The sequence below is a fragment of the Carlito syrichta genome, unplaced genomic scaffold (genome assembly GCF_000164805.1).
Source record: "Carlito syrichta isolate Samal-C Ts95f unplaced genomic scaffold, Tarsius_syrichta-2.0.1 Scaffold309473, whole genome shotgun sequence".
NCBI classification, from domain to species: domain Eukaryota; kingdom Metazoa; phylum Chordata; class Mammalia; order Primates; family Tarsiidae; genus Carlito; species Carlito syrichta.
The window spans coordinates 619,891-646,236 of record NW_007253569.1 but is presented as its reverse complement, the minus strand read 5'-3'; the positions used below and the strand labels follow the sequence as shown (position 1 = coordinate 646,236).

General features: G+C 39.8%; 1 protein-coding gene across 1 annotated transcript in view; it reads right to left on the bottom strand.

Moving 5' to 3' along the window:
- Positions 1 to 9,559: 9,559 nt before the first annotated feature.
- Positions 9,560 to 26,346, bottom strand: part of GK5 (glycerol kinase 5 (putative)) — a 59,853-nt gene continuing 43,066 nt past the window's right edge. Inside the window, exons 11-15 of the mRNA XM_021717218.1 lie at positions 25,774 to 25,868; positions 17,572 to 17,675; positions 16,103 to 16,162; positions 15,356 to 15,489; positions 9,560 to 10,828 (exon numbers count right to left, since the gene is read on the bottom strand). Of these exons, the coding sequence (XP_021572893.1) occupies positions 10,680 to 10,828; positions 15,356 to 15,489; positions 16,103 to 16,162; positions 17,572 to 17,675; positions 25,774 to 25,868 (542 nt within the window). The 3' untranslated portion in view covers positions 9,560 to 10,679. The remainder of the gene's footprint in view (positions 10,829 to 15,355; positions 15,490 to 16,102; positions 16,163 to 17,571; positions 17,676 to 25,773; positions 25,869 to 26,346) is intronic.

Below are 26,346 nucleotides of genomic sequence, written 5' to 3'. Positions count from 1 at the left end.
GCCAGGAGCGGCCACTGCACTCCAGTCTGGGCGACAGTGAGACTCCAACTCAAAAAAAATTAAAAAAAGAAAAGAAATAAAGTAATAATAATAAACGAATAATAGTTTTTTGGTTTTTTTTAAGTTGAGGTCTCACTCTGTTACCCAGGCTGGAGGGCAGTGGCATTATCACAGATTACCACAACCTCAAACTTCTGTTCCCAGGTGATCCTCATGCCTCAGCCTTCCAAGTAGCTGGGACTACAGGCGGCACATGCCACCATCCCTGGCTAATTTTCTTATTTTTGTAGAGACGAGGTCTCACTATGTTGCCGAGGCTGGTCTTGAACTCCTGGGCTCAAGCAATCCTCCTGCCTCACCATCCCAAAGTGCCGGGATTACAGACGTGAGCCACCATGCTTGGCCTTGAATAATAAATTAATGGAAGATATGAGACAGCTCTTCCATACAGTGGAATTCCAATGAATAAATATAAAAGCATAATGGAAGCAGAAAATCACATCACTACGCAAATACCACAGGAATGATTGTTGCAGGCAAGAATCATCCATGTATACTGAAACTAGTGAGTGAAATATGATGGCAAACAGGATATTTACATTATCTCAAAATATCTCCTCAGATGATTTTAATTAACTACTAGGGGAAAAATAGTAACCTTACAGTGGAAAAACCAAGCAGACGCCACCTTAATCAAGCGATCAAGGTTAACATAATCAGTAACAAGACATAAATAAGTCTTTATTATAGGATGTACTAAGAAGTCCACAAATAGCCGGGCTCGGTGGCTCAGCCTGTAATTCCAGCACTTTGGGAGGATGAGGCAAGTGGACTGCCTCAGCCCGCAGGTTTGAGACCAGCCCGGGCAACTTGGTGAGACCTTGTCTCTATAATAAATCAAGAAAATTAGCCGGGAGCGGTAGCACAGGCCTGTAGTTCCAGTTACTTGGAAGGCTGAGATGGAAGGGATCACAGGAGCCCAGCAGGTCAGTGCTGGGGTGACTGTGAGCATGCCACGGCATTTCAGCCTGGGCAATGGCGTGAGACTCCAACTCAAAAAAAAAAAAAAAAAATTGTAGAGCCTCAATCTAATCATAAGACAGTATCAGCTGAAACTATCAACTGAAACTGAAGGGGCATTCTATAAAATAACTGCCAGTGCTGTTCAAAAATGTCAAGGCCATGAAAGAAAGACTGAGGAACTGTCTCAGACTGGAGGAGACTAAGGAGACACGAAAATGTGGGGCCAGGTGTGGTGACTCACACCTCACTTTGGGAGGCCAGCACTTTGGGAGGCTGGGGCGGGAGGATTGCTTGAGTTCAGGAGTTTGAGATCAGCCTGGGTAACATAAGGAAACCTTATCTCTACAAAAAAATTAAAAAATTAGCTAAGTGTGGTGGTTCACACCTTTAGTCCCAGCTACTCGAGAGGCTGAGCCAGAAGAATCTGCTGAACCCAGAAGGTTGAGGCTGCAGTGAACTGTGATTGTGCCACTGTACTCCAGCCTGGGTGACAGAGTGAGACCCTGACTCAAAAAATAGATAAATACGACATGGAATCCTGGATTGAATTCTGAACTAGAAAAATATATTACTCAGCGAACTGACAAAATTCAAATAAGGTCTGTAGATCAGTCAACACTACACTGTACCAGTGTGAATTTCCTTGTTTGAGTAATTGTACTCTGGTTATACAAGATGTTTAACAGGGAAAGCTGGGTGAAAGGAGAACTCTGTGTGCTGTTTTTACAACTTTTCTGTAAGTCTAAAATTATTTCAAGAAAAAAAGTAAGAAACTAAATACCAGGGGATCTTATTAAAATACAGATTGTCATTCAGTAGATCTGTGATGAGGTCTGACATTTTGCTTTTCTGAAAATCACCCAGGTGATCCTGAGACTGCAACATATTTAAGTAGTAAGACTTTGTTCCCCCAGTTGTGCTGAGGTGTAACTGACATATAATAAACTGTGCATGAAGAGAATAATTTGATTTTTTAAAAAATTTTTGGAGTCTCACTCTGTTGCTCAAGCTGGAGTGCATTCACACGATCATGGCCACCAAAGCCTCGACCTCCTGTTTAGGAAATTCTTCTGCCTCAGCCTTCCAAGTAGCTAGACATACAGGCACGTACCACCTGGCTAACTTTTTGATTTATTATAGAGACATGATCTTGCCAAGTTGCCCGGGCTGGTCTTGAACCCATGGGCTCAGGCAATCCTCTCACCTTCACCTCCCAAAGTGCTGGGATTACATGCATGAGCTACCATGCCCAGCCAGTTTTGAGTTTTGGCGTATATATATATATATATATACGCCAAAACTCATAAAATCATTGCCACAATCAAGATAATTAATTTATTGTTTGGAGACAATTCTACCCAGGCCTCTCATTTGTCTTGCAAGCAGAGGTACTGTGGCTTTCGTTGTAAACTAGAGACAGTGTCTCCCTCCAGAGCAGAGGGCACTTTTGTCCAATTTGTTCAAGATAATAAAAATAGTGCCCTCTGGGTGGGCATCAGGCAGGTTTACTTCCAACCCATTATAAAAGCCTCCGGTTTCCTGAGCCTGAGGTTCTTCTACTGGACCACAGAGCACTACATTCACAGCACCAACCTCTACACTCCTGGTAGGACTTGGGCAACGAGGACCCATGCAAACATGAAGGTAATAGATGCTTGCTATGCCATGAGTAATAAAATCTTTAATCTCTGACCCTGGAGTCTCATTTTTGTTTTATTTTGAGTAGGAGTCTCATTCTGTCGCCCAGGCTGGAGGGCAGTGGTACGCTCATGGCCAACCGCAGCCTCGACCTGCTGGGCTCAAGCGATCTTTCCACCTCAGCCTTCCAAGTAACTGGAACTACAGATGCACGCGACCACGCCCGGCTTGGAGTCTCTTATCAAAACAAGTTGAGCATCCCAAATCCATTTCACATTCTGAGATGTGAAATGCTTGTGGATCTGAAACTTTTTGAGCACCAATGTGATGCTCAAGCGAAATGCTAATTTTCAGATTTCCAATGCTCAGCTGGTAAGTGTATATAACGCAAATATTCCAAAATCCCCAAAAGTCTGAAATCTGAAACACTTCTGGTCCCAGGCATTTTAGATATGCATTCTGTATCCATGAAACTGTGGAAGGCTAACTTGTTAGCTTTCAAGTAGAGTAAACGTTGAGACTCATCTCAGTTTATGACTGTGTTTGGTGATGAAGATAATGCTGACAGAGACATGGCTTTCTGGAAGAGAGAGGGCAAAGGCTCATGTGGGCTGGGTGAGGGGTACGAGAACTCCCTGGGATTTGGTAACAAATGCTCTTGCCCAAGTGGTGGGGGAGGGGGAAAGGGAGTTTGGCAAACCTCATGCATTTCCCTTAAAATCTCCATCTTTGTCTCTTTTGTTTGTTTGAGTCTGTCACCCAGGCTGTAATGCAGTGGCACGCTTACAGCTTGCTGCAGCCTCGACCTCCTGGTCTCAAGTAATCCTTCCACCTCAGCCTCCTGAGTAGCTGAAACTACGAAGTGCACACCACTACACCCAGCTAATTTTTTTTATTTTTTGTAGAGACAAGGTTCACTGGTAGGGAACTCCCGGGCTCAAGTGATTCTCCCACCTCAGCCTCCCAAAGTGCTGGGATTACAGACATGTGGCACTGCACTCAGCCTAATCTCCATCTCTTAATTGATTGTTTCTTTCTCTAAACAGCAAAAAATTCTCTATTATTTGATACCATCATTTCTTTTTTCCCTACAATTTCTTTTAAATAAAAATCATTCTTCAAAATTATTGCTATCAAATAACCAGACGAATTTCAGAAAAGTTCCACACAGCTCCATGATGGCCCCCCATTCCTTGTCCTACTCAATAGACAAATATTACTTTGAACTAAAAAACAAAACCCCTCCTTTACTCAAATAACTCAATGGTCCTCGTTCTTCACATTTCTTTCTACAAAACAATACTATGGGCTCCTAAAAGACTTCACTATAGTTAGGGAACAGAATTCACATTTTGTGACTGAATCTTCCCCCCATATGGATGCCACTAAATATGTGTGAGAACTTGAAGCAATGGACAGAGAAACATAAAACAAAAATGGCTTTAATATACCAACATGTACAGATCAATCACTCACTGTTTCATTGTAGTTTCTCAAATAATTTTAGATAATTTCAGAAGAGATTTGTAACATCTGTTAGGCTAATTTCATGCTACTAGTGTATGCAATTACCTTTTCTCCATTTATCATCTTTCTAAATATTTTAAAATACAGTATATCTTCACAACAAATTACATTCCCTCACCCCAAAAAATTAACCCTCTTCTCTAGTAATTTCCTTTGTGCAAGAATGTAATCTCGAGTCACAACTGTAGTTAACATATACTATTGCCGGGCATAGTGGCTCATGCCTGTAATCCTAGCACTTTAGAAGGTGGAAGTGAGAGGATTGCCTGAGTCCAGGGGTTCGAGACCAGCCTGGGCAACTTGACGAGCCCTTGTCTCTACAATAAATCAAAAAATGAGCCAAGCATAGTGACACATGCCTGTAGTTCCAGCTACTTGGAAGTGAGACTCCAACTCAACTCTAACTCCAACAAAACAAAATGCATATACAATTTCTTCTGTGATTTTCTTTTTTTGAGTCAGAGTCTCACTCTGTCACCTAGGCTGGAGTGCAGTGGCACCCTCACAGTCATTGCAGCCTTGACCTCCTAGGGTCTGGTGACCCTTCCACCTCAGCTTTCCAAGTAGCTGGAACCACAGGTGTGTGCCACTATGCCTGGCTAATTTTTTATTTATTATAGAGACAAAGTCTCACCAAGTTGCCCAGGCTAGTTTCAAGCCCCTGGAGCTCAGGCAGTCCTCTTGCCTCCTTCTCTCAAAGTGCTGGAATTACAGGCATGAGCCAACATCTGGTCCTTTTTTTTTTTTTTGGAAGTGGGCTCTTGCTCATTGCCCAGGCTGGCCTTGAACTCTGGGCTTGAATGATCCCTCCATCTCAGACTCTTGAGTAGCTGGGACTGTAGGTATGTGCCATCACACCCAGCTTCTCTGTGACTTTCTTAATGTGCAGAAACCAAAACAGGAAATAGTATTCAACAGAATGTCAAGGTAACATTTTTTTAAATCTAAAAGTTAAAGTAGACAAAAAGGTAAAGGAAAAATTCAAATGCATGTGACAAATATTTCTATGGCTCAGCATCCTTGATTTCATCTGTAGATCTTAACAATGATTTATAAGGTTCTCAATGACTAATATAACTATGAAATTCATTAAGAACATAGAAGAAATAAGATTATGAGTTTACTGAGGCATATGAACTGGAATCTGTATCCACTATCTTGCACAAATAGGAAAGTTTCTAATTCATTTTCCACAAAAATCATTCTGAAACATTTACACAAATTAGCTCATTTTAAAGAAAATGTTAGAAACATTATAACTATATACAAAGTATATATCTGTACACCCTACATAACATTCTAAGCAAAGGTATCTTTGAAATTTTTTGCTATTACATAGTATTCATATCACACTCTGTAATAAGCAGAGAAGGAATATGAGAACTCTTGTGCTCAGTACATTGTAAAATCATGTTTCAAATGCTATATATATACATTTTGCCTAGAAGGATCTGAAAAGTCCTCCCTAACAACTTACATCATTGGACTGATTTAAAAAAAAAAACTTTAAAAAATATTTAGATATGGCTCATTTAGCAAACAATCCAATTAGTAAGTGGGCAAAAAAATGTGAACAGAAAATTTCACTGAAGAGGCTAAACAGATGGCAAACAAAAAGCACATGAAAAGATGTTCGACATCATTATCAACTAGGGAAATGCAAATTAAAACCACAAGAGACATCACTACACAGTCATCAGAACGGCTAAAATAAAAAATAGTGACACCAAATGCTGGTGAGCATGTGGAGAAACTAGATCACTCATACATTGCTGGTGGCAATGTAAATTAGTACAGTCACTCTGGAAAAGAGTTTGGGAGTGTCTTATCAAGATAAGGCTCATTTAATCTGGAGTCCTTGTGTCTTTTTCCTAAACAATACAGATATCTGTATAGACACAGCCATTTTATAATAGACCAGATTTACAGTAAATGGGGAAAAGACAGTAGAAATAGAATAACATAGAATTTCAGAAATATCTCATTTGGCAGGCACCTGTCTCTATCCTTCCCATCCCCAAGATCATTCGTGCATTCCTCTAGAAACACGAGTCCCATGGGAATATGGTGACACTATAGCCAGTGATTTAAAATAGATGCTGGTGCAAATGCATATGGCTATAAAACTCCAAAACTTAAAAAAGTCAACATGATTTAGAAGCACCTATTTCATTTTTTTGAGGTTAGCCATTTTGGCTGGTTTGAACCAGATGACCTGGCTTTGGGTATGCAAGAAGATTCTGAGGCCAGGTAGATCGCAACGGTCCAAGGTGTATTTGGGATTTTTAACTCTTATTTCCCAAAAGAGATCCTGAATCCTTTAGGGTGGATTCAAGCCTTCTGGGCAATCTCTGGGATGACTCTAGAATCACTTAAAGTTGAAGAACTCCAGAGTACAGCTATATGGCCTCTCAGAGAATTACAAAATTCTTGCCAGACTCCAATATTTTCGATTAAAGACTGGTCCCCAGTCTAAGTCTGTTGCAGAAGGAGCTACTTCTGAAATTCCTTCCTGTTACAAGTGTTTGGCACTCCTAAGAGATCCAATCTGTTAACCATCTGCAGTCAAATATATGAAACCTGTGACAAGAAAGGCTTCAATGACACCTTAAAAAGTTGGCCAGGCACGGAGGCTCACGCCTATAATCCCAGCACTTTGGGAGGTGGAGGTGAGAGGAATGCCTGAGCCCAGGGGTTCGAGACCAGCCTGGGCAACTTGGTGAGACCTCATCTCTACAGTAAATCAAGAAAAATTAACTGGACATGGTCGCGCGCATCTGTAATTCCAGTTACTTGGAAGGCTAAGGCGGAAGAATTGCCTGAGCCCAGCAGGAAGAAGCTGCAGTGGCTGTGAGCAGTGTGCCACTGCACTCCAGCATGGGCGACAGAGTGAGACTCTGACTCAAAAAAAAAGAAAAAGGGTTAATGTAACTATGGGTATTTATGGATGTGCATCTCTATACAAATACCTTCGCAAATATATAAACATATGAAGCATTTTAAGTAAACGATGTGAGGATTCTAGCTCTCATTACAAAGTAGTCCTTCTTTATCCAACAGAAACATCTTGACTGCTACCTGTCAACAAATGTATGCAACATCAAGGATAAAAGGCATATGCAAGCAAAGTTGCATTTACAAATATAAAATTCAACCCACAAACATGAAAGCACAATGTTAAGTTCTGGGGAAGTAGACATGGTTTCTGCTTTCAGGGAGTTTCCAGTCTGGTAGAGATTTGCACAGAAGACAGATTTTTTTTAAAAAGTGATCATCTTTCTTCAGAGATGGAAAGGAAGCAAAACAGCAGATCAAATCAAAGATGTTCTGCAGAATGCATTAATCCTAGACTGAAGTCATGGACCTACTACAGTAAATAAGACCACAGAGATTATAGAGGTAGGGAAGGGTAAATAAAAACAAGACAATCGTGAGTTTTTTTTCACCCTCACTGATCAGCAAAGTAGAAATCCTATTTAAGATACTACCACCACTTTTTACCAGCAACCATTTCCTAAGGTAAAATGAGGCAGAAAGAAAAGGAATATGACACAATATTCACTGAGTCTTCAATTTTTTTCCAACAGGCTTTATCAGTGGTTCTCAGCTAGGGAGCATTTTACCCCCCAGAATGGCAATGTTTGAAGATATTGTTGGCCATAAAGACTAAAGGGACGCTACTGGTAGCTAGAGGGTAGAGGTCAGGGATGCTGCTAAACATCCTCCAATGTACAGCATAGTACCTCAAAATAAAGAATTAACCAGTCCAAAACATCAATTCTGAGATTGAGAAACCACATCACAGTTGGCTTTAAAAGATTTAAAAATCAGTAAGTCTACAGTATAGAAGCAATTAGTATCACTTTAAGATGAACTGTATGGGAACATTCTCCTCCTTGATGAGGCAGCTAGAGACCTCCTAAAAATATATGATAGATCCGTAATGGGAAAATAAAGCATGCTGTGAAATAGTAGCACAGATTTTTTAAATGTCAAATTTTAGCATACATATGAAAAATAAACCTTAAAGATAGAAAGGACAATTTTTTTGCTCAATTGATTTTGATTATCAACTGCTTCTACAACTACAAAAGTAAACGAGTTCCTGTTTCTGATTTTGGTTATATCTGACAGAAGATTTACTAAGCTATGCCACTAAAAATGGCAAGAAATATTCAAAATAAAAGATTAGATTTTAGATTCACAGAAGAAAAATAGTTACTGATTACTGAGAAGATGCTCAGTGAGAGAGATTCAAAGTTATTTTCCAACATTATCTAAAAGATCTTTATTTTGTGGCTATATATTGAGAAAGAAGAATGTGAAAAAGAAATGAACTAACAAGTTTTTAGATATTACTAACTTTATAATTCAGCATAGCCTAACAAAAGGTAGGATTATTTCTTGCAAAATTACACCCATTGAGAAACTCTAAGAAACAGCAAAACAACAGAGCAGCTTTCATATGACTTTGTATCAAAGTCTTTGCTTTTGTTTTTTGTTTTTGAGTTGGAGTCTCACTCTGTCGCCCAGACTGGAGTGGAGTGGCCGCTCCCGGCCACTGCAGCCTCGACCTGCTGGGCTCCGGCGATCCTTCCGCCTCAGCCTTCCAAGTAGCTGGAACTACAGGCACCTACCATGCCCGGCTAATTTTTTGATTTATTGTAGAGATGAGGTTTTGCCAAGTTGCCCAGGCGGGTCTCGAACCCGCAGGCTCAGGCAATCCACTCACCACAGCCTCCCAAAGCACGGGATTACAGGCTGAGCCACCGAGCCCGGCTGTATCAACGTCTTTAATTGGTCACTAGGTTTTCTAAGCTTTCTAGAAAGCTTAGTGAAATATTTTTCTAGAAAGGATATAAAAAGGAGAAAGAATAAAAAGAATATTATCTACATAATGAGATTTGACTTTTTACAGTAAATAAAACATCTCTATTTAACAAAAATATTTCCAAATCTTAGTAGAGTCAAAGATACTGTTTGCTACAATGCCTTCATCAAAAATTTTAAATAATTTAAGACACTTAAGGTTCACTGAAATGGAATGTGCAGAAATGCAATTTAATTTCTAGTTCTATTATATCTGTCTCTGAAATGAACACATATGAAGCAACAACAAAATTCTCTCTAACAGTCTCTCCTTTAGTTACACTCTTTATAACTATAGCAGAAAGACTTTATGTAATAAATCCTGACCAAGAGGGAAATAAATCCATTATTGCTGCAAATCCACATGGAACCTACCCCAAATGTAGGGAGAGACAAATAAAATGAAAACAGGTTGGAAGGTGGTCAATTGCCTTAGGACAATTCTGTACCCAGGTGGCGCTTCTCACAACTCTGATTCCTCCACACTGCTTCTTGCAAGAAGGTCTGAGAAGTGGGGCCGTCCCTGCTCTTCTCTGGCTCTCTGGCTCAGTGGCTGTAAGGCAATCCATTATTAGCATGGACTCATCACCTCTATCAGCTATCCACTGCACACATCCCAGAGAAATGGCAGACTGGACAAACATCAAAAAGATGCAGAACAAATAAAACACTCCCGATAAAGACAAATCTTCAGTTACCAATAAATTAGGGCCCTTTCTTCAAATGAAGCTGTCGATTAGGCACTTAATAAAACAAAAGACATTTGTGTAAGTATCTCAACAACTAAGAAAGATAAAGAACAGAAGGCAAGATTTATGTTAATTACCTGTATTTTGTAAAAAAGAGGATGTTACCCTTTAGCCAGAAGTTTTTGAAAGAAGTGCAATTTGACAAGGAAAATAAATAGTAGTATTCTGTTCCTTAAATCTCAATATCCTTTTTAGTTCATTAACTACAATTAGTTTTTCAGTGTTTTTCAACATGGAAAGAATGCACAGATTTTGGATGAACAAGGAAAGAAGTAAGGGAGTGTCTTTAAGACCAATAAAGGAAAGCACTGACTAATAAGTTTATCTGAGAGGGACATATTGAGCTCATATTTGGATATGACATTGAAAAATTATGGCTTTAAACATAAAATATTCATGGTACAAAATTCTACATTTTATCAGTTATTCTTTCTTTTTAATTATATGGATTTCAAGTAGCCCACTTAATTTTAAAGAATTTATATTTCTCACATAATTTTGAAACAATAGGTAAATGGTACTTGACCCAGAACTATTAGCTCGGATGGTAAATCACATATTCCTATGTACCACTGGCCCAGTATAAAAAGGAAGAGGACCTATAACTTCAAAATATGTTGGAAATAGCTAATGTCCTTTGGAATTTGCTACAAAACAGAATATACAGTTTTGAGGTATTGCTGCCTTACAATCTTACCAAGGTGCAGGAAAAGTAATCGTTTTTTGTTCGTTTTTGTAAAAAGAATGCTGTTTCTCTTAGGTTGTGAAGTTCATTTTAAATTTTCACTCGTCACTGAATTGGTTATCCCTGAGCTGTGTCTCCTCCACACGTCATATAAGCCAGCCATCTATGGTCTTAATGATTTCACTGTGTTACATCTCGTTATACCAATTCATGGAGCGTTTCACAGCTTTGACCCAATTTTCCATACTCATTTCATAATCTTGACATTTTTTCTGTGGCTTGAAAACCATTTCACTTCGCCTCAGTTTCTTTAGTTCTTCCTTGTCAGTCCAAAACCCTATAGATGAAAACAATTATTCTCAAATTTAAAGTATATCATGAGTCCATAAAGTCTATCCACAAACATTTGTGAGTTGGTTGCACAAAGGTGAACAATTATTGTTTTAAAACACAATCCAAAATACTCTGTTACTTTTGAATTTTGTCAGAATGATCAGGATTAATAAATAAATAAATAATAAAATATTTTAAAATCTTTTGGACTCTAACTTTCAGCTTTATTTCTGTGTGGCAGGTCACCACATCACTTCTAAAGCAGCTACACTCTGCCATCATTCAATTTCTTGACTTGCTATTTAAAAAAAATCCCAAGTAAAAAGTATATATTCTAAAAAAATATATATTTTCTTTTTAAATAATTAAAATAAATGAAGATAAATTAAGATATCTGTCATACATCTTGAGGTAAATAGCAACTCCCTGGGATATGCATAAAATTCAAAGTTGGGAATTAATATAATTGTTTCTTTTTCAAACTACAGCATTTCATACAAGTTATTTGAATTCCAGTTCAAGATAATATTGTATTAGGTTGATGCATAAATTCATAGCATTTGTTTTTGACATAGCAACACTGTTGTTGAGAGTTTACTGTTTTTCATTTGCATTTGGAGCGACAATGTTGTGCTTGTGAGTACGCCTTGCATTTTGCAGATCTGAAGAAAGTCAGTGCTATTTGTGGCCTAAAGAAGATGGAGTGCCAAATGGAAAAAAAACACTTTCAACTTTTCTTCTGTTTGAATTTAACAGAGGACTAAAGGCAGCAGAGGCAGCTCAAAACCTTCGTGCCATGTTCAGGGAGAATGCCATCGGGGAAAGCACAGCAAGAACATGGTTTTGTCGTTTCAAAGAGGACCACGTTGACCTGAGTGATTCCCCACGTTCAGGAAGGAAGACCATCTGTTTAAATACTTTAATCCATGATGATCCATGTCAGTCGATGTGATGAACAGTGACCACTCAACCATCGTGCAACATTTGGGCTAGTCAAAAAACACTACAAACTTGAACATCAACCCAAAAGTTCTAGCATATATTGCTCTTTGCAAAGAGGATCACATGATTTATACTAAAAAGCAGTAATCGAAAACTGATAACGATGATCGTAAGTAGCCTGAAATGTTATAGGTGTCTTGGTAATAAGCTGGGCACATCTCACCTTCTGAGAGGTCTATTCCACCTATTCTGAAGTACCCCCAGTCTACAAAAACTTGTGAAGTCCATTTTCTCTTGTCAATAAAACTGACATATAAAATTATTTTTCCTAAAATTTTCTGCCAGACCACCTTCTTTATATTTACAAAGTGAACACTTTAGGCTATCTGTTTAAAGGTATTAATAATGTATTGAAATATTTAAAAGACTAAAAATAGTTTTCATCAGTATACTACAGGTAGATAAATCTAGTCATGAAAACAAGTGTTTCCTAAAAACCTTACTTCCAGAATGTATTATTTACATTTTACGTCATTTTATTAAATATATCTAGAACAAACCGGCTGGATGCAGTGGTGCACACCTGTAATACCAGTACTTTGGGAGGCAGAGGCGAGAGGACTGCCTGAGGCCAGGGTTCGAGACCAACCTAGGCAACTTGGCAAGATCTTGTCTCTACAATAAATAAAAAAATTAGCTGGATGTGGTGGTGCACGCCTGTGGTTCCAGCTACTTAGAAGGCTGAGGCAGGAGCCCAGCAGGTTGAGGCCTCGGTAGCTGTAAGCACTCCACTGTACTCCAGCCTGAGTGACAGGGTAAGACTCCTACTCAAATAAAATTTTTTTAAAAAAAGGAAAAGAATAAACCCAGTTTCTGGGTAAATCTAGAAAATATGAAAGACATAAATTAATCTTCAGGTCTCAAATTTCAGAGAGGGAAGCAAAGGTTTGAAATTAAATATAAATATAATGATATAGATAAAACTCAAACCACTGTGTTATATATAAAAATAATCTGCATGTGTTATTTAAAATATTTTAAATCTTCAAGAGAATCTGACATATTTAGTCTCATAAGGTAAAAGTGCAGAATAATTTAGTTAACATTATAAATATTAGAATCCTTATAAGAACTAGACTTCCTATCATTCATTTTCTTTTCTTTTCTTTTTTTTTTTTTTGAGTTGGAGTCTCACTCTGTCGCCCAGACTGGAGTGCAGTGGCCGCTCCCGGCCACCGCAGCCTCGACCTGCTGGGCTCTGGCGATCCTTCTGCCTCAGCCTTCCAAGTAGCCGGAATTACAGGCATGCGCTACCACACTCGGCTGATTTTTTTATTTATTGTAGAGATGAGGTCTCGCTGCCCAGGCAGGTCTCGAACCCGCGGGCTCAGGCAATCCACTCACCTCAGCCTCCCAAAGGCACGGGATTACAGGCTGAGCCACCGAGCCCGGCTCATTCTTTTTCTTTTCTTTTTTTGAGCCAGAGTCTCACTCTGTAGCCCAGGCTGGACTGCAGTGGCACAATCACAGCTACCACAGCCTCGACCTGCTAGACTCAGGCAATGCTTCTGCTCCAGGTCCCAGAGTAGCTGGGACTACAGGCGTGCACCACCAAGCCTGGCTAATTTTTTGATTTATTGTAGAGACGTAGTCTTGCCATGTTGCCCAGGCTGGTCTCAAACTCCTGGACTCAAGCAATCTTCTCGCCTTGGCCTCCCAAAGTGCTAGGATTACAGTAATAAGCCATTGTGCCCAGTTGATTTACAATAATTATAGCTTAGTTTATTTAATTTGCAAGAGTTGTTTAAGTATTTTAGAAGATTTTCCTTGTTAGAGTTCTAAGTTTGCTCAATAGGGAATCAGAAATTATTAAGAAAAGAAAATCAGCTGTATTACATTTACAGGAGTTGGAATATACAAAGGAATGATTTTTTAAGGGTAATTTTATTTCCTGATTATTTAAGGGAAAGTTTATTTCCTTCAACTAGAATTAATCAAACATTCATCAAGGAACAAACGAAAGTGATTCATTTTATTGAAAATTACCAGACTTTTAGTAGAATAAAGTTTAAGTGAATTTACCAAGATTTCATGCTTTTTAGATTTGTGACTTTTATGAGCTAAATATTAGCCCCAAACTATTAAATGTAAAATATCCTATCCTGCAGCCCCCCACACAGAAATATATCGAAATTCTCCTAGTGTCTCAAGGCATCATCCCGCCTTCGAGGAAACCCTTTAACTGACAATCCCACTTCCATTCTTGATTCCCTCCGCACTAGTCCTTTCACTAACTGTCAAAGTGATCTGCTTGAATATAGAACTTTCCACGTCCCTATTCTGCTCGAAATTCTTCAGTGACCCTCTAATGCCTTCAGGATCAAGCCCAAGCTCCTCTTCCTGAGCAGTCAACCACGACTGAACCTCTGTGTACCTCTCCAGCCTCCCCTCTTGCTCTCACCATGGCAGCACTTCCCACAGCGGGCCCAGGACTTTGCACAAGCTGCTTTCGCTACCAAACCACTCATCTCTTGCCCTCTCCTCGGACCTGCTGTCTGTGAACCCCTTCAAAGCTGAACCATCTGTGCTCTCCTCTGAGAAGCCTCCACCATTTGCTTAATACTGTCGTTCATGGGTTCTCAAACAAGTTTAATAATCGCTTGGCATCTGTCTGCTCCTACCAGAGATCAGAGACTATGGCTTTTAGCCTCTTTATTCCCAGCAGGACTGCCATGTAGCAGGTGCTCAACAGCTGTTGTCCAATAAATAAAAGAATGGGGTGGTTTCTAATGCCAAAGGCATGCCTATTGACAAAGATTCTCTCCTTGACTGAACTCTACTCAGGCACTCAGCTTTTTTTCAAGCAGGACTCAACTTTTGAACTTCCATATTCATCTCTGCCCTATCTAATTTCAGCAAGAATTCTCCTGTCAGTTTAGCCAGGATTCCCATCTTCAGTATCTGATCACCCTCGAGATCTCATCCTCTGCCATCTCCCACATGATGTCTGAGCACTCTAGCCTGCCTTTAGCAGGAATCCTGGATGGTTTTGCCAGGATTTCCCCTTGCCCCAATGTTTCGTCTTAGAAATTTTCCAACTACTGACCCTCATGTTGCTCCTTGGCTATAAATTCCCACTTTTCCCTGTTGTATTCGAAGTTGAGCCTAATCTTTCTTTCCCCACTACAACATCCTGTTGAAGTAGACCCCACACCTTTCTTGATAGTGCCTCTGAATAAGGTCTGCCTTACTGTTCTTTAATAAATGTCATTGAATATTTTTCTCCTTAACACTATCCAGAAAGTTTACTCAGAGACTCTCCCTTGCTAGAGACCAAAGCAGCTGAGAATTAACTGTCATTGTCTCATACTTCTGACAGAAGGCGTGAAGTAAAGATGGAAGAGGTTCAACCAGACACTGTAATAGAGGTCACAGGGTATTTTGTGAACAATATGCATGTGTGTATGGAGCTTAATGGACACCAAGGCTTAACAGACCCTCTCTAGAATCTTGTGATTTAAGAGCATAAACGCGATCTGTAAAAAACAGTTTTTCAGAAAGCTCTCGTTTTTATCAATTTCACACATACCAACAGCAAGGCCAGCTAGAGAAGCCGCACCTAGGCATGACATGTCAACGTGGGCAGGTCTGTCTATATTCTCATTAATCAAGTCTGAAGTCATCTGCATGACAAAACTGTTATTACAAACTCCTCCATCTGCCCTGTGGGAAGCAAAATATGTGAGATAAATTATTACAATAAAAGTATCATTAAGTCTTTTTAAGTGGGCCACATATGTTTTTCTTAAATCCTTGCTTTTATAAGTTTAACACTTTAATTCTATAATTATATCACTTAGCATTAACCTAATAACAGAAGACCTTATTGGGCTATCTTTAAACATTTCCTTTTCCTGCCATCAGTTTTCCCACCTGTCCTGTTTGTCTTGGGACTAGTTCAAAACAGGACAAGTACAATAAACTAAGGCAACATAAAAATTTGTTTGGATAGTACAGAAAAGAAAGTCAAGAAATTTAATGTTTCCATGCTAAGAAGATAGCTACACACCCAAAAAAGAGATTTTAAAGATTTACATCTTCATGCACATATGGGCGCTAAGATGTTCCCAAATTTCATATTGTATTGTATTCCCCATAAATTCATAATCAGCTTTCCTTTTGTCTCCAAATTCCTATGATCAATGATTTTGTTGCAAAGGAGCTAGGCATAAGTTCTTTCTGAAATTCTGAATAATCATAATGCTGAAAATACTAATAGGAGCTACCACTTATTTCTAATTTTGAATTAAAGCTATTAGAAACAAAGTTTACATACCTGATTTTTGTTACAGGAATATGAATCTCTTTCTGCATGATCTCGTATAATTGTTTGTTTCTAGTTAAGAAACAAGATAACCATTTAGAAAAAATACATATCATAATAGTTTTCTATTTTATTCTGATCTTGAAAAATAAAAACTATTGCTTTATTTACTTGAGATTTATATAATATGCAAAAGAAAATACTACATAAATATACCGTGCTAACTAGAAATCGTATAACAGATGCTCAATTGAGCAAAAAGCTCAGGTCTGCAGCCATTAAAAAAAAAATGAAATTGCCGGGCACGGTGGCTCGGCCTGTAATCCCAGTACTTTGGGAGGCCAAGATGAAAGGACTGCCTGAACCCAGGGCTTTGAGACCAACCTGGGCAACTTGGCAAGACCTCGTCTCTACAATAAATCAAAAAATTAGCTGGGCGTGGTGGCATGCACCTGTAGTTCCAGCTACTTGGAAGGCTAAGGTGGAAGGATCGCCTGAGCCCAGCAGGTTGAGGATTTGGTGGCCGTGAGTGTGCCACTGCACTCCAGCCTGGGTGACAGAATAAGATTCCTACTCCAAAAAAAAAAAAAAAGAAAGAAATCATGTCCTTCGCAGCAACATGGATGGAGCTGAAGATCATCACTCTAAGTAAACTGACTCAGAAACAGAAACCAAACACTGCATGTTGTCACTCATATGTGGGAGCTAAACGGTCACAAAAATGGAAATAATAGACACTGGGGACACCAATAAGGGGTAGAAGGTTAGGGTTCAGAAACTACCTATAGGACATTATCTGGGGAATGGGCCACCTGAGACTAATTCCCATCACTACACATTTTGCCCATGTAACAAACATGCATGTGTACCTCCTGAATCTAAAAATTAAAAAAAAAAAAAAAAAAGAACCTCGGGTGCCTTGTGTTTTTCACCTTCATACAAGAGAGTATAATTTTTATTTTACAACTAAATTTCATCTATTACCATTCTAAAAAGAAAAATCTAAAGCAAGTATCTATCTAATAGAAAGCTATTAAGATGGCACACCATAAATAACTCTAATAAAGTCTATCAAATATAAAATTAATCACTTTGGAATCACAGAAAATTGTACTTTAAACATTACAAATATTCCATATTCATAATAGCCACATTCTTAATTTTAATAACCTACGCTTGTACCATAACAAAAAGACCACAGGAAATACGCATGAAGAATAATTCTTATGACTCAATCTTTGGGTATAACAGAAGCATTATTAATGAGTTCTGCTTCATGACTAACGACACTACACCCTTGAAAAATGAAATTCTGAATCTTTACATGCTTAAGAAATTGGATATTTTTTAAAAATCATTCAATTTTCAGAAATCAAATCTAAGTAGTACTGGTACTATTAAATATGAGAAAAAAATAAGAGATACCAAGGTAATTAGCAAGAAGAACATATTACATCATATATAAGAGCAGGTTTTCATACCTGAAAGCTATTGACTCCAATATTGCTCGTACAAGATGGTATTTACTGGTGGAAGTCTTCAAACCCATAAAAGAGGCACATGCACAGGGGTCATTTAATGGAGCCTAAAGTGAGAGATGATAAGAATCTATTATTGTTGTTCTAATTACATCTATAGGTTTGAGGAAAACTACACACTGAAAACATAGCCACAGCAGAAGAAAATAATGCTTATCTAGGGTTAAATAATTTAAAAGTAAAAGATAGCCCAAAGATTGTGCTAAATATTGCAATAACTTTTTAAGAGCACTCAAACAAGATTGAGTCACAATTATTGTACTTAGCTAGACCTTCTGTCTAAGCTCATACCAAGAGGAAAGACTGAAGCATAAGTAACAAATTATTAAATGCCTTGCTTTATAAATGTGGAAAATGAAAAGCCGTCACAGAAATTCCCCTTTCTCCAACTGTAAAATTTTTAAACTGAAATTGTTAACTATGTAGTATGGCTGAGGATATAAATTTGACTTAAAATTTAAAAAACTATAATGCAAAAATATGCTTTTCAGTGACTTGCACCAAATTAACTTGCACCAAATATACTGTCAGACATTAAAACTACACTCTTCTGGCCAGGTTCAGTGGTTCAGCCTGTAATCCCAACACTTTGGGAGGCCAACGCGAGTGGACTGCCTCACCTCGCGGGTTCGAGACTAGCCTGAGCAACCTGGCAAGACCTCATCTCTACAATAAAATAAAAAGTAGCCGGGTATGGTGTGCGTGTCTGTAGTTTTGGCAACTCGGAAGGCTGAGGTGGAAGAATTGCTGGAGCCCAGAAGGTCGACGCTGGAGCGGCCATGAGCGTGCATGCCACTGCATTCCAGCCTGGGTGAAGGAGTGAGACTCCAACTCAAAAAAAACAAAAACAAAACTACATTCTTCTATCTTAGCTTAATTGTCTTACTGCCTAATTACAGAAATGATCCAGCCTAACATATATTTTCAAAAGGGTCAAAATCTTAAGGTGGAAATATGTATTAATCAGATGAAGTTTGTATTCATCTTTGTATTCCCAGAAATGCAAGACAATTCTGAAATATAAAATGAAAAACTATGATCGCTGCCGAAGCTTGCACTCCCACAAAGAAACAGAAGAATAGCTCCAACAGACTGACATGGTTATGACAAGGACATCTAGTGCTGTCAGGACATTACAGTTCCCCAAAAAATAACCTTCTTTCTTTGGGGCCTGGACTTATCATCTCTTCACCTGGAAAACTTTCTACCATCCTTTCTCCTAATTAATTCCTACAGCCCCTCCAAATCTTGGCTCAGCTTCTTCAGGGAAAACTTCAGACTCCAGGGACTAGATCAGGTCTCTCATTACATTTTTTATGGAACCCTGTAATTTCCCACCATATCATGCACCACAGTTTATAATCACATATATTTATGTGACTGTTTGTTAAAACTCCACCTTCTAGGCTGGGGGTGTTGGCTCAAGCTTGAAATGCCAGCATTTTGGGAGGGTGAGATGAGAGGATTGCTTGACCTCAGAGGTTCGAGACCAGCCTGGGCAACTTGGGGAGACCTCATCTCTACAATAAATCAAAAAATAAGCCAGGCGTGGTAGCGCGCACCTATAGTTCCAGCTACTTGGAAGGCCTGAGGTGGAAGAATTGGCCTGAGCCCAACAGGTCGAGGCTGCGGTAGGCATGAGTGTGCCACTGCACTCTAGCCTGGGCAACAGAGTAAGACTCCACTCAAAACAAAAACAAAAAACAAAAAAAAAAACCCTCCACCTTCCCTGCTGCACTTAGTGCCACATGTAGAACCTTAACCAATGCATTTACAATGCATCTCTGGTGCTTACCACCATATCTGGTTCCCCATAGGGGAGCAATACACATTTGGTGAATAAATGAACTAATCATACTTTTCCTAATTACTTAAGAAAGTCTACATTACATCTTATCTTTACTGTAACTATGATTTCTCTCTTACTGCAATTTTATTTTGATAATTTTTCAAACTTATTAACACCTTTTGGCGATTTTAATCCATAAAACCTGATTTATATAGTATAGCTAGTGTATATCAGGTGATATAATGCCAATTCAATTAATCCCTAGTAGTATGCTATGCTTTTCCTGCATAAAAATGACTTTTCCAATATACTAAAATATTGGCATGTCTGGCCTGAAATCACTTTTGTACAAATAACTATGAACATAATTTACTGTTAATAATAGGTCAATTTGAAGGGAAATAAATACTATAGGAAATTTATTTGTAGGTTATAATGTCCCTATGTCAGTCCAAGCAAGTAATCCAGCTACTTAGAAGGCTAAGGCCTTTGGGATGGTCCAGTAGGAAAGACCATTTTACAGGCCTGGAAACATTTCATCATGGCAGACAGCCTCCAGTCACACCTTCAGTCTGTTACTGCCAAGCCCATTGAGTGAGCCTCCCCAGAACTATCAACCAACTAGGTTATACCAGGACTCAGTAAAGTTCTGGTTTGGTGTCCCAAGCAAAATTAGCTGTTTCCTGCCCAGGACACAGACTCCCTGCCCAAGGCCCTTGTCACCACTGGGATCTCAGTCAAATCTGATGGAGATTTGTAGGACTGTTAATGCCAAAATGCTTCCTCTTGTCCTTGACTCTAAATTCAAGCTCCTCTGGCACTTATTGTGTATTCCCACCGCCATAATATTTGATGTTATACCGTGAGGCAGTATGGTGGAATGGTTAAGAGCCTGGACTTTAGACTCAGAATGCCTGGATTCCTCAACCAATTCTGCTACTCACTAGCTGTGTGAGATTGGCAAGGGATTTAGTAGCTCTAAATCTCAGTTTCCTCATCTTCAGAATGGGATGATAGGAGCATCTTCTACCTTGTGGAGTTATTGAGAATTAAATGAGATGATATACATAAAGAACTTAGGACAGTAAATATTCTTAGTTCGCTGCCACCACAATTATTTTATTATTCCTTACCTATACCCTTCACACTATTATGGATTTTCTTCATAATTGTGCCTTCTCAACTCTTCTTCTATTATAAATAAACTACCTTTAGCCTCTTCCAAGGAGTTCCCTCCACTTATTATGTGGTTTATTTCTTTTCTTTTTTTTTTTGACTTGGAGTCTCTCACTCTGTCACCCAGGCTAGAGTGCAGTGGCATGCTCATGGTCACCGCAGCCTCAACTTGCTGGGCTCAGGTGATCCTTTCACCTCAGCCTTCCAAATAGCTGGAACTACAGGCATGCGCCACCACTCCTGGCTAATTTTTGACTTATTGTAGAGATGAGGTCTCACCAAGTTGTCCAGGCTGATCTCGAAACCATGGGCTCAGGCAATACTCTCACCTTGGCCTCCCAAAGTGCTAGGATTACAGGCATGAGCCACCCCCCCTGCCCAATTTTGCGGTTTCTATAACAAACTTGGCTCTGTGCCGGGCAAATGGCTTCAGTTATAGCTATTCAGCAAAGGGTTCTCAGGTTTCCACATCACAGGAATCAGAGAATGCTGTGCTAACTTCACATGACCACTTTAAGTTGGACGATTTTAGTGTTAGGAGACATTTCCCCTTCCTTATGTTTGCTTTAGGCTGACATCAGCATAGGCATCATCTCTCTCTTACCCCTTCCACCATTCAGACATCCCCATCACTCACAAAGTTAGAGATGGCAATCATAGTACCTGCTGGCCTCATCCCCTTCTAAGAAAATAGCTTGAATCCTTAGGCCTGTTGTCTAAAGCTGCCATGTTTCATGCTCTAGTCCCACTGCTACCACAACTGTAGAAGGTGAACAAAACTGACCTAAAGTCAAACCAAAGAATAAAAGGACAAGGTGGCCCGATCAGAGTTCCTCCCCCGAAACCAAAACTAGGAAACACTAAGAAAAAGACTCTGTCAATGGGGGAGCTAAAGCTAAAAGACTACATAAGACTGGGTGTCGTGACTCACACCTGTAATCCTAGCACTTTGGAAGGCTCAGGCAGGAGGCTCACTTGAGCCCAGGAGTTTAAGAGCAGCCTGGGAAACATAACGAGAGCTTGTCTCTATCAAAAATAATCATAATGGCCAGGTGTGGTGGCTCAAGGCTGCAATCCCAGCACTTTGGAAGGCCGAGGCGAGAGGACTGCCTGAGACCCGCCTGGGAAATTTGGTGAGACCTCATCTCTCAATAAATAAAAAAAATAAGTCAGACGTGGTAGCGCATGCCTGTAGTTCCAGCTACTTGGAAGGCTGAGGAGGAAGGATCACCGGAGCCCAGCAGGTCGAGGCTGCGGTGGCTGTGAGTGTGCCATTGCTGGCCTGGGCAACGGAGTGAGACTCCACTCCAATAAATAAATAAATAAAATAATAATAAATAAATAAATTTTAAAGACTGTATAAGGTGAAGGAAGATGATTGTGTGTAGTTGTGAAGAAGCAGAAAGTATAAGAAAAATAATGACAATTAAGCAGAAGCTATGAGGAAGAAAAGATATAGAGCAAAGCTGGTAATGAACAGTGAAAAAGTAAAACTACAGAGAGAAGCAGGAACCCAAAGAACACCAAGAATTGCCAAGTCAGTTGCTGACTCCTTTCCAATCCCAGTCCTCAAGTGTATGTGAACAACCAGCTTCTCTCCGAGTTGGCTTACGCAAGCCTGTTAACTTACAAACAAGAGCAGCATCATTACAGCGTCACTCCTCATCTTCTGAAGACTGGGACATGGCTCACAGCCCCATCGATCCCACCACTGCCATCATCACAGTAACTCGAACATCTGAGGAGATGACTACTGATTTTTGCCTCAATACCTACTTCAGCGTCCCACTCTGCAAACAAAAAGCCCTGCTAAAGCAAAGTCATGGTGGCTGCACTAACTGATGTCACCACCAGTGTATGTCCACCATGCCCCAGCCCACCCCTTCTGCCATTCCCTGAAGTGGCTGTCCCGGACTTTCCCATTCTTAGAGCCTTTCTTGACAGGCTCCTTTAATAAATTTAGGCCCTTAGGAGCCTTCGACATCCTGCCCCCATTACCTAAGGCTGTGACAGTATTTTAAAATTAAAGGCAGTATCAGACTTGAGCCTTCTTCCCCTCCTTCCATCCCTCATCCTTCATTTTCTCTGGTCGCTGACATAGGCAGAATTATAGGTGATCCTCTGCTCTAGTTTCCAAACAGTTTAGTGCCAACACACTATTGCTGTTTAAATTAACTTTCAGTTTCCGTTAAGAGTTTCATTTTACCCAGGGAAATATTTGGCCTGCAGTCATCCCACCACCTCCCCCACCTGCCCTTCACTGCCAGTATATTGTCACATTGCAATCATGGCAGGATAGGTATTTCGTTCTCAAGATGAAATTAAAAATCACACTTGTGGCAGTTTTGTCTAAAGCTTTTGGGCTTTAGCCATAATTTGTTGTGGGTTTTTTTTCATTTTAAATTTTTTATTTTTAAACGATAGGTTCTCTGTTACCCAGGATGGAGTGCAGTGGTGTGATCATAGCTCACTGTAGTCTCAAGCACCTGGATTCAAGTGATTCTCTCATTTTAGTCTCCTGAATAGCTGAGATTATAGGCATGTGCTAATTTTTAAATTTTTTTGTAGAGACAGGGCCTCATATTGTTGCCCAGACTAGACTCAGATTGGCCTCAAGCAATCCTCCTGCCTTAGTCTCCCAAAGTGCTAGGAATACAGGCATGAGTCACCACGTCCAGCCTGTTTTTTATTTTTATTACTCATTTATTTATTTATCTTGTGAGTTGGGGTCTCACTCTGTCGCCCAGGCTGGAGTGCAGCGACATGATCACAGCTCACCACAGCCTCAACCTTCAGGGTTCAGGTGGTCCTTACCCACCTCAGCCTCCCAAGTAGCTAAGATTACAGACACACATCACCATACCTGGCTAATTTTTTTGATTTTTGGTAGAGATGCTTGCTATGTTGCCCAGGCTGGTTTTGTACTCCTGGGTTTAAGCAATCCTCTTGTCTCAGCCTCCCTAAATGCTGGAATTATAGTTGTAAGCCACCATGCCCGGCCCCACTCTGTTGTTTTTTGTTTTTTGTTTTGAGTTGAAGTCTCACTCTGTTGCCCAGACTGGAGTGCAGTGACACCTTCCCGGCCACCGCAGCCTCGACCTGCTAGGCTCTGGCGATCCTTCTGCCTCAGCCTTCCAAGTAGCCGGAACTACAAGAGCGTGCCCGGCTAATTTTTTGAATTATTGTAGAGACGAGGTCTCACCAAGTTGCCCGGGCTGGTCTCAAACCCATGGGCTCAGGCAATCCACTCACCTCGGCCTCCCAAAGTGCTGGGATTACAGGCTGAGCCACCGAGCCCGGCCCCCAAACTCTGTTTTAAAAAATCATGTACTTCGTAGTATTTTCACAGGCACACAAGGTAATGGAGAAGTTGTAGACAGTTGCTAAGACAACGCCACTAAGTCCTTCAGCATATTTTTCAAAAAGGGAAGCATCAGTAGTAACCTAAAGAAACCATACTTTGCTGACGACAGTGACGACTCATAATCTTCCTCATGAAACCTTAAGATGACAAATATTTTTCACTTTCTGCCCTATCATGGGTGATATTTAGTGGTTGCCTCACATCACCCTGAAGAAAGTACAATGCACTCTCTATGTGGAATTCACAAGCTTTCAGTCTTTCAAGATAAAGTGCATAGAAAGAAATTATCACAGATATTAAAATTATGCTCATTTTAAAACATAATTTTGGAAGTATGGCATTTTTAAAGATTTAAGATACCTGACCTGATTTTTTTCCCACTAGCTTCTACACTATATTGCCCAAACTTACAAATTTTGGAGTCTTGGTAACTGATTGCTTAAATATGGGATGGACTAGAAGAAAGAGAAAGTCTTCTTTTTTGAGTCGGAGTCTCACTCTGTCACCCAGGCTGGAGTGTAATGGCACACTCACGGCCACTGCAGCCTTGACCTGCTGGGCTCCTGCAATCCTTCCGCCTCAGTCTTCCAAGTAGCCGGAACTACAGGCACGCACTACCATGCCTGGCTAATTTTTTTATTTATTGTAGAGACGAGGTCTCACCATGTTGCCCAAGCTGGTCTCGAACCTGAGGGCTCAGGCAATCCTCTTGCCTCAGTCTCCCAAAGTGCTGGGATTATAGGATTGAGCCACCATGCTTGGCCAAAAGTTTTATTTTTTCAAAGGAAAAAATATTTAGAGGATTAAAAGCACTGGTATAAGTTTTCCCAAAAAAGTAATTTTGTTCATAATAATATACTTGAAGCTTTTAAATAAATCTTTGTAATGTTCTAAAATTAAAGGCAGTATCACAAATTTTTCAATTAAATACAAAGTAAAATGTTCCAAAACAAAGTCTTATATTAGGCTCCCTTTTTGATTAGGTAAAGTAACCAACACCTCACCACAAAACAACTTATGAAAATAGATTTTGCCACCCGTGGTGAGACCTCATCTCTACAATAAATAAACAAATTAGCCAGGTGTGGTGATCTGCCTGTAGTTCTAGCTACTTGAAAGGCTGAGGCAGAAGGATCGCCTGAGCCCGGCAGATTGATGGCTGTGAGCATGCCACTGGACTCCAGCCTGGGCAACAGAGTGAGATTCCAACTCAAAAAAAAAAAGAAAAGAGATTTTGACTTTAAAAAAAATTCATAAAGCTTACACATACATAACTGCAAAATATATGTGTGTGTTTTTGTGTGTGGTTTATGTATGCTGACATTATTTTTATAATTCTCAAAACTTCCTGTGTGTGTGTGTGTGTGTGTGTGTGTGTGTGTGTTTATATGTATGTTGACATTATTTTTGTAATTCTCAAAACTTTCTCTAAATAAAGAATGCCAATTTACTGATATATTTCCCCCACAGTGGGAAATGGCTATTTTTGGTCATGATAAGGTAATCCTAGGTCTTATGTAAAACTTCTATGATAAACTGCCAACTCTTCGGTTCCACAGGGACAGAGTTCTAAGCAGAAGCCAGATGAATTCTATAGGCACAAGCCAAACCAGCAGGGTCACACTGAGGAGATGCTGTGCTCTCTCATGGAATTCATGCTATGTCAGAGCACAACTTCTCAGCCTTCAAATTCACCTTTCATCTTAGTTCTGTTCAGTGTCCAAATTTTCAGGCAACAGTGTGGCAGATACAGAATTATGAGTGTGCTAGGAGGAGAAAAATGCTTGGAATTGCCATTGAGTTAAAAAAAAAATACCTGTAATCCACTAAAAGATGGAACAAAATAAACTCCTTCAGAATCTTCCAAACTTTTGGCCATTTTTTCAGTCTCAGCAGCATCTGTGAAAAGTTCTGCAAAAGCAAACAAACAAACAACAAAAAACCCTAAAACAAAATGAAGGGGTTGGGGAAGGACAAACAGAATTATATCACTAGTAATTACCTGCATCCATATTTATTATGAATATAATATAAAAGGTCACTCACTTAAAAGGGTCAACACAAAGACTCCTCTGTTCTAGTATTCTCTAAGTTCTCATACTGGATAGGTTTATGAGTCCATGATAGGGACAAGGGAGACAGAAGAGTCTCTTAGATAGGCTCTTTATGCAACAGGTTTCGCTTTTTCTTTTAAAGATATTTGGGCTATTTAAAAATGATTCTGGTAGCCAGGCTCGGTGGCTCAGCCTGTAATCCTGCGCCTTTGGGAGGCTGAGGTGAGTGGATTGCCCGAGCCCGCGGGTTCGAGACCCGTCTGGGCAACTTGGTGAGACCTCATCTCTACATAAATCAAAAATTAGCCGGGCGTGGTAACACGTGCCTGTAGTTC